Below are 8,706 nucleotides of genomic sequence, written 5' to 3'. Positions count from 1 at the left end.
TTTTACAGAGATTTCAGAGCACTTTGAATTTCTTCTCACTAGGAAAAAAATGTATTTTTATCGTACATGAAGAGCAACATTTTAGGATATACTTTGTGCTAGTTGCAGTGTAATCATGAAACAACCCAACTTTTTCCAAAGTTTAAACTCTCACAATTTTTGGTTGTTTAAATGCCTATTTAATTTGGAACTGGAGGTTGAAGCAAACTCTTAAAATCACAGAAACAACAGCATTTGAATCCTTTAGGCAGAGGAACAACAGCAGGAAAGATTCAAATGCTAAACCCCAAAACTCTTTCATGTTATCATCATATAAGTATGCAGGAAAGGTTCATCCCAATGTATTTGACTGCAATTGGTGATAATTATACCAAATATCTGTGCCTAGCCTCACACCTTCTGATATCTGGAAGGGCTGTAAGAACAGCCTTCATTCAGAATGTGACTGATGCAGAAACCCTTATTTCTGAGTAAGACTCTGACAAACCCTGCACTCCGAGTGGCACATATTAATGCAAATCAGGTCTCTATTTCTTGCACTGATACAGAAAGTCCAGCGTGTCCTTGCCAGTCTGAACCAGTAATATTGCATGCAGAATTACCACAAGGAGTTAGTGTGGAATGACTCTACCTAGTTCAGTGTTGAAGGACTAAAGAAAACACAGCTCTGCAATGGAGCATGCAGACTTCTGAATTGCACCTCTTAAAGGTAGTGGCAGAATGGAACAGAAGGAATTCCTATTTAGACTTTTTCTCTAGTGCCGTTTCTGATTTTGAAGCAGAAAGGGAGTTTAAATACAGCCAGCTCCTATTTTCTATGGCTGAGTTGACTTTACCTGTTCCAAATAATCTTCCTCTATTTGACTAAGACAAGCACTGGTGTCTTCAAGCAGCTTCTGCATATTTTCCATGTGCTTCTTCCAAGGATTAAGCTTTTCCATTTCAGCCACAGCATTGTGATGCTTTTTCTCCACTCATCCAAAATCTTTTTCATGCATTAAAAATAGTGCCTGTTCATCACAAAAAGTGCTGCTTTTTCCTAGGCCAGTTCTGGGTATCAGCAAAGACACTGGCATCATTTTTTCATGCAAACATCTTGGATTTTCTAACACAAGATTTGAACTGCTGGGACATGCTTTAAGGTCACTGTCACCCAAAGAAATGTTTTCTTTTTCCTGATATTGGTCAGACAGTGATGTGGCTGGGTTATCTTCATCTGTTTGGTGATAAGAACTCATAGAACAGAGTGATTCCCTCCACTACCTTTTGTTTTTCTGCCTCCCTCTGTGTCTCCCCTACCTTATTTATTAACACTACCTTAGATTTCAAGCTCCCAAGGAGCACTGCAGGTGGAACAGGTATGAGAGGGCAAGTCTACTGAAGGGGATAGGGTAGGGGTAGGAAGTTTTCCCAGTTATCTTCCTGTTCTCTTCCCTGATTTTTGTTTTTGGAGTTTGCAGAGATACTATGTGATCATCACATACCACTGAGAATGTCTCACTCATTCACAGACTTGCTGTTAGAGAAGGGTTCTTACTTTGAGGTCCTCAGGCTGTTTCGTCCCTCCTGAGCAATGGAAGCCCTGCCACAGTGCATGCAGCCACAGCCAAGTGAGGCTGAGGAGTTTGTTGGTCCATCTCTTCAGTAATTCTAACTCTGCTGATAGGCATGCTTGCTGAGAAAGGTACTCTGAAGGCACTGCTCTGTCCTGTCCTGTCCTGTCCCCTCCTGTTCAGAAAGGCTCTGTAAAAGGAACCCATAAAGGTTATATTGAGTGGTGGGTAACTGAGGTGCAGGTGTTAAAAAGAGATAACCTCCAAGCTGTCCCCAGAACAAGGAACAGGCCCGGTGGAGGCAGCATCACAGACTGTTCATACCAGAGCAGAATCTTCAGTTAGATGGGAGGATAACATCCTGTTCCAAGAAGGAGGAAGTATTTCCCTCTCTCGGGACAAGCTTCTGTGAAGTCTGAAATCTTTCCCGTGGTACACAGGACCTTCAGCCACACCCAAGGCTTTGGGCCTGTGGGGTTTCTGCACTCTTTCTGGATAGATGCTGGTGGCTTTTGTGTCACTTGCCAAAGGCCTTTCTTCAGGCAGATCACGTCTTTGGTCTTGTGCAATCATTGTCTGCTGTTCTATTGCTCTCTGAAGACTCAACTGTATTTTTCCTCTTTTTTCATATTTTAAAATGTTACCTTTTTAATGACTTGTATGATCTAGTGCACGTTAAATATTGCAGTGTACCAGCTGTTTACTAAATCTTTTTTCATGCTTTTTTTGTTTTTAAAAAGGAGAATATTTTCTGTATCCCACTCTAGCATGCACCTATAACAATCCCTGTTTTTATTGTGTATGGGAGTAGGTTGTCCAATGAATGCACCCTCAGCACTGTGGCCCATGTATTGCTTTGGAAAGGCAAATAACGTAAGATTGTTGGAAAACACTAGTCCATTGATTCTTTATTCAGATGTATAGAGAAGTTCAGAAAGGAAGAGTATTTTTGCATTGAATTTTCAGCTGACTTAGCAATAAAGATTTTTACTTTCATCTAACAGCTTATTCTGATTCTGTTACTGTGCTGGAAGAAATCTCTCAATATCCCAGTCAAAGGTAGCTGTGTCTTGCAGCAGCTGTGTTGCAGGTTATTCACTGAGCTCCATGTGCTACTTCACTCATCAGCCTTACACACAAAAACTTCTTTCAGAACACTGTGAGGATAGAATTAGGCTTACCAAGTATTAAGGCAGATTTCTGTTTCCTGCTAGAGGAATCCTGCTCTGTGAACTTGCTCTCAATAGCACTGTACAGCTCTAGATGTAGCTGCAGCAAGAGGAAACACAGAAATGTTAACAGAATTAGGACTGTCCACCCTGTGCTGTGGACACTCGATGCTAAAAGGCAGGAGAAATCAAACAAACCCCAAAGCACTTAGTGTGTTCCTATGTGTCATCTATTTTACTTTGGTGTCTCCAGTTCTAATAGTGTTCCATGGTTTTGGTAATTGTGAGGATTTAGTCACTTGTGCCAGTGAAAGAAGAGCTATGTCCAAGATAAAGCATGTTTCTGGCATGTTTAGGTTTTTTTAATACGGACAGAACTCATCTGTGAGACTAGTGGTTCCATCCGCGTATGAACAATGCACATAGTAGACACTGCTCTGAAGTGGCATTTCATTCTGAGGCATGAGTTGGTGATTCTAGTGCTACTTTTCCCGTTTAAGTTTCCTATAAAAGTTTTCAAAAAAAAAAAAAAAAAAAAAAAAAAAAAAAAAAAAAAACACACCAAAAAAACCCAGCATCTCATTTCTCCAACTTGTACATTGAAAATGTACTTTGAAAGCCATATACTTCTATATTCAACCGCCCATTTGATCACATAAAGCCTTTGTCTGATTTCCCAATTCAAGGAATCTTTAAGCAAAACTCTTGTATACAAGTTATATAAAAAGACCATTTCCTACAAAAATGTGCCCTCTCCAGGAGTTTGAAAAGGCCCTGTATCACAAGTAGGACAGTGTTTGCAAGGTTTTTTAGGATTTTTTTCATGGCCTTATAAACATCATGTTCACACTGGTCTGTTAATTCCCAGATACCTACAAGGAAGCAATATTTAGCTGTCACAACCATGGGCCTTGATCACTTGTTTTTAAGAGCTCTTTTCTCAGTGAAGTCACATGCCTTTTGTAAAAACAGTTTCAGCTGTTAATTGGCAGAAGCACATAGTGGCAGTACTTTTAGCAAGGCCTCACTAGAGAAGGGGACCCCTGAGAGTGGAATGCAAGGGCTGCCTGTGAAGCAGAGACAATCCATTGCATCAGCTGTGAGTCACTAATAATTCCATAATGCAAATTCGAGTTAGGAATAGCCTGACTCTACCATATTTGAAGCTATACCAGCTTGGTGAGTGTTCTGTAACATTAAGGCTGCACAGTCCAGAAGAAAGGAAAGCATACTGCTTCACCTCAGTAAGGAGACTGGCAAAAATCAAGATCATTACTGGAGTGGAGGAATAATTTGAAAGATCTTATACTTGCAGTGGCTTCTGTTTCTGTTCGTGAACTGTCCTGTAATCTCTGACAGCCAGGCCTGCACTGAGCAGGTATGCCATGGCAGCCATGCAGCCCAAGAGGCCAGCGGCAATCTCTGCCCCATGCAGGCTGCACCAAAAGCCCTGATAGCCTTTGCTTTGATAAAGTTGCTCTCTCTCTTTGCACACTGATGAATTATAAACGCTCAGCAGAGAATGGAGGAAATAGTACAGAGCAGGCACTGTGCCAACTGCAATCACTATGTACAGGGTGCATTCGATTAGCAGCCATGCCGGGAAGTGCCACGGGACCCCCAGAACACCAACCAAAATCAGAACACAAGGGAAGACCAGGAGACACCCTCCTACGGCCATCGCTGCCCTTGCGATGGGCAGCTTCAGTAGGTAGAAACGCTGGTCCAGCTGCTGGGCCCGCTCCCCATCCGCTCCACTGAAGCCGCTGTAGGCCCCGCCGTACTGGTAGTAGTAGATGCCCCCCAGAGCGGGGAGGCCGGTGTATCCTCCCGCCGAGCCGCAGGACACGGAGCTGCAGACCAGGATCAGGGCAGCGAGCAGGACCTCCACCATCTGGCAGCAGGCTGGAGAGGAGGCCGCGGTGAGTCTGCGGCCACAAATCAGCGCCCGGGAGGGTGCCGGGCCGGACGCGGCGTCCCGCGGGAGGGAGGGAGCGGCTCCCGCCGGCCGCGCTCACCGCGGCCCGTGCGCAGGTACCGGCAGCGGCGGCGCCCCGGCGGCCCCGGCACGGCGCGGCCTCCCCGCGGCCCCTCTGCCTCTGGTCCGGGTACGGCGCTAAGTAGAGAGGATGGCACGGATGGCAGTGATCCGTCCAGGCCCCTCGCGGCCGCCCGCCCAGCCCGGCCCGGCCCCTCGCCGCCGCAGGTCCGGCCCGCCCGGCCCCGGTGCCGAGCCGAACCCCCCGCGCCCGCCCGCCCGCTCCCCTCAGCGCCCGCCCGCTGCTCTCAGCCCCTGCTGCTCTCCCCTCACCGCCCGCCGCTCTCCCTTCGCCGCCCGCTGCCCTCAGCCCCCGCCCGCCGCTCTCCCCTCACCGCCCGCCGCTCTCCCCTCACCGCCCGCTGCCCTCAGCCCCCGCCCGCCGCTCTCCCCTCACCGCCCGCTTCCCTCAGCCCCCGCCCGCCGCTTTCACCGCCCGCCGCTCTCCCCTCAGTGCCCGTTCCCCTCGCCGCCCGTTCCCCTCGCCGCCCGCCCGCCGCTCTCCCCTCACCGCCAGCCGCTCTCACCGCCCGCCGCTCTCACCGTCCGCTCCCCTCAGCCCCCGCCCGCCGCTCTCCCCTCGCCGCCCGCTCCCCTCAGCCCCCGCCGCTCTCCCCTCACCGCCCGCCCGCCCCGGCGCGTCCCTGAGGCGCGGCCCGGGGGCAGCCCCGCTCCGCCATGGCCCGGCGCGGCCCCGCTCTGCCGGCGCTGGGCACGGGGGGCCGGGCCGGGCCGGGACGGGCCGCTGCCGGCGCCGTGAACTCCGTGTCGTCCGCTCGCCTCAGCCCCTTCTCTGCAGTGGTGGGAGCCCCGGCCCGGCCAGGCCCTGCCCCGTCTGCAGGCGCTCCGCTCCTCGGCGCAGGGGCGCGGTCCTCCGGCACCTGCGCACGGTTCACCGGCTGTTGGAGCCTGTGCCCGCTCCCCCTCGCTCCCGCACTGTCCTCGCAGCCCCTTGTGGCCATAACGTCCCGAGGTTTCCCACCTGCCACAGAACGTGCGTGTTAGTACCCACTGGAAGCTGACTTAGTACAGCTTTTGACTGACATGAAAGGGATGTGAAGAACTAAGTCGGGTAATCATGAGTCACAAGAAGGGATGAAGTAAGTGCTTCCTATGCAGAATGTTGCTGCTGGTCATCCAACTAACTGAGATAAAGCTTTCTTTGGATTTGTGGGTGATTTACTTGATCAAAGACAGAGGTATTTATCTGTTGGAGATGTGATCAGTGTTTTACTAGAGTGTCTGCTGCTAAAAAGTGAGGTACAAGCTTCAAGGTACTGTAGAAGTGAGTCAGTCTTATTTAATTTCTGTTGCTATAATGAGAAATCTTAAAAACATACTTTGTGTCACTTCAGTCCTGCTCAAAGTACCATAGCTGAACTTGGTCATTATCATCTTCTGGGTTCCTGTTCTCACTGAACAAATACCAGTCAGCAGAACAGAGCAATAGCAAGCCAAGGATACCAGTATTAATCTTCACCACTGTTTTGGCTTCTCTTTGAAATTATTTATTATTATTATTATTGGCTTCTTTGTTTCTGGCTCCTTCTGATATTGCTGCTCTGAGGGAGGGAAGGGCCTGGTTTGGCTTGCAATGGACCAAGAGCTCTGACCTGGTTCAGTGCCCTCCCTGGGAACTTGGAGGGTAAAGTGGTAGGAGCAAGTCGTGAACCACCTCATATGTCTCAGTCTGAGGCAGCTGGGAGCTGCAGCACAATCACTGCTGAACACCACAACCAGATTTATTGACTGTCCCACATAAATAAATAATCACAGGGACAATGAGTGCAGCATGATGACGATAGAGCAGTACTGTAGAAAAGAACTGGAGGTTATTGTGAATGACAAACTGAACTCAAGTCCACAATGTCATCCTCTTGCGAAAAAACTAACATTTCTGGGGTGTATGAACAGGAATGTCACACGTAGGGCATGTGAAGAAATTCTTCTGCCCCCACTTCAGCACTGGCTTGGCCTCAGCCTTGCACACTGTGTTTCCAGAAGTGAGTGGATCAGCTGGAGGGGATTCAGAAGAAAGCAAAAGAAATCTCTAGAAATATAACCTATGAGGAAAAGATCGATCACAGACATCTCATTTGAAATAACAAGCATCTGTTAATAGCTTGCAAGCTTGTTAATAGAGAGGTGTCTAAACAACTTGCAAATTTGTAAAAAAACTGCTGTCAAGAGCAGGGAAGTATTTTTTTCACTGTATCTGCTGTTGGCATGGTCAGGAAGCAGAGCTTGAAGCAAAAGAGGTGTATTTTAGGCACCCTCAATGTTTCTCACACTCCAACTCCACCATTTTATAAGGAGATGAGCAGTTGTTGCAGAAGTAGATTGGTCAGCAGATGGTAGGTTTCCATCACTGGGACCCTAATTTAGTCATGAGAAGGCTGGCCTGTCTGTGTGTGTTCTTGTGAGAAGGAAGAGCTGGTGCTGCCCACGCCACCCACTTCAAGCTCACAGTGTCATCTCACCCCACGAAGCCAATGTGCCCCTTTCCACCCCACCCCCATTGCCTGGTCACTGTCCCAGTGGCTCCAAGGCCATCGCAGGACTGCTGCCACAACATATCATGCAACAGCTCAAGTCTCTGAAGTCATAAGTCAAACACAGGATATGCACCTACCTGGATAATATTTACCTGGATGTAAACAGACACAAGTCTGGACAAGATGTTTTCGTTCACTGTGCCTGTACTCGGGAACCGGTAACATTCACACTTTGTGGAACATTCCTCTCAGCATCTGTAACAGAAGCTGCAAGTCTTTCACCATGGCTGTTGGGCCTGTACCTCATTGGTGCTTCCAACTCCCCACAAACCTGGAGTGCACTCTGTGTCTCTCAACACGCTGGATTTGGACTCAGTGCCCAGGCTGAGCAAGCAAAGGCTCCTGTACCTGCTAGACCCTGTCCCCTCTCAGCTCCGCAATGGTCAGTGGCTGGGGAGTGCAGTCTGCTGTGCCCAGCACAGCTCCTGTCAGGTTGCTGCAGTGCATTTTCAGGTGCTGGTGTTGTGGGAGGCACACAAGATGCCAGTCATGAAAGCATTTGGGTTTTGCATTCCCTGGTTTTCTCGATGGAGAGAAATGTCAAACAGTAGGAGATGATGCTCATTAAGGTGTGTTAATGCAGTTATTTTCAATCTGCCCAGGGTTTGCAGAGGAGAGTTCTACCAGGAGCCTAGGCAGGGTCACTGTCCCTACTGTAGTGCCCTCCATTTGTGCACTGTGGGAGCCACCCTGTTCCCCTTCCGAAAGAAATGCAGAGACCAGGCAGTCCCTAGATGCCAATGGTCCACTTTCCATAGCCCAGCTCACACAGCTGGCAAGAGCATCCTGCAAACCACTTGCAGTACACAGGATGCTTTTCCAGAATAGGCATCTCTAGCTAGACTGTGCAATTTCAGTGTATTTCAGTGTTTTATTTCTGAGATCAAATCAAAATTGTTCCTGAATACAGGCAGCTAGATAAACTGTAGCTAAAGAATATTTTTAATTACCCTATTACTGGCTTTGAGCCGCCTTTGTGGATTGTGCCATCTTTCTGGCTCTTAAACACAGTGTTTGCACAGCTTTGGAGAGCATAGCTGGGCTTTTTTTGGAGCTGATTTTTCTGCTCTGATTATGCAAAGAGGTAACAGGTGATATGCTCCATTTCAGCAATTAAGATTGCTAGAGGCACAAGCATCACCATCACTCGATGAGAGGCTCATGGAGATATATGCAGGTTTGGCACAGCAGTCCTGCCTACACCATCAGACAGCTCTAACTTTGAATATATGCATCTTCAGAGTTCTCATGTGACCTAGCCTGTCCGGAATGAGGTTTGTGCCTTGTGTTTCAGCAAACCTGCTGCAGTGTTACAATGATGCTGTCAGAATCAGTATAACAGATGCAACATCCATGAGAAACATGGAGGTTTTATAGCCGTTTGCTCATCT

At 48.5% G+C, this 8,706-nt stretch overlaps 1 protein-coding gene across 2 annotated transcripts; it reads right to left on the bottom strand.

The window, feature by feature from the left end:
• Positions 1-1,624: 1,624 nt before the first annotated feature.
• Positions 1,625-4,668, bottom strand: MARVELD3 (MARVEL domain containing 3; the record flags this gene model as incomplete). Of its 2 annotated transcripts, XM_083870341.1 has the most annotated exons (3): positions 4,356-4,668; positions 2,735-2,822; positions 1,625-1,743 (listed from the first exon to the last, which is right to left on the bottom strand). In XM_083870341.1, exons 1-3 carry the CDS (start codon positions 4,614-4,616, stop codon positions 1,733-1,735), a joined length of 360 nt encoding a protein of 119 aa, XP_083726467.1. In that variant the 5' UTR covers positions 4,617-4,668. The 2 variants fall into 2 exon arrangements, with proteins under 2 accessions (XP_083726467.1, XP_083726466.1); XM_083870340.1 differs by lacking the exon at positions 1,625-1,743 and having other exon boundaries at positions 2,703-2,822.
• Between the last annotated feature and the right edge of the window lie 4,038 nt (positions 4,669-8,706).

Source organism: Zosterops lateralis (genome assembly GCF_965231275.1).
Source record: "Zosterops lateralis genome assembly, chromosome: 12".
In the NCBI taxonomy this organism is placed as follows: domain Eukaryota; kingdom Metazoa; phylum Chordata; class Aves; order Passeriformes; family Zosteropidae; genus Zosterops; species Zosterops lateralis.
The sequence above is the reverse complement of the archived record's forward strand: the minus strand, read 5'-3'. Positions and strand labels throughout refer to the sequence as shown.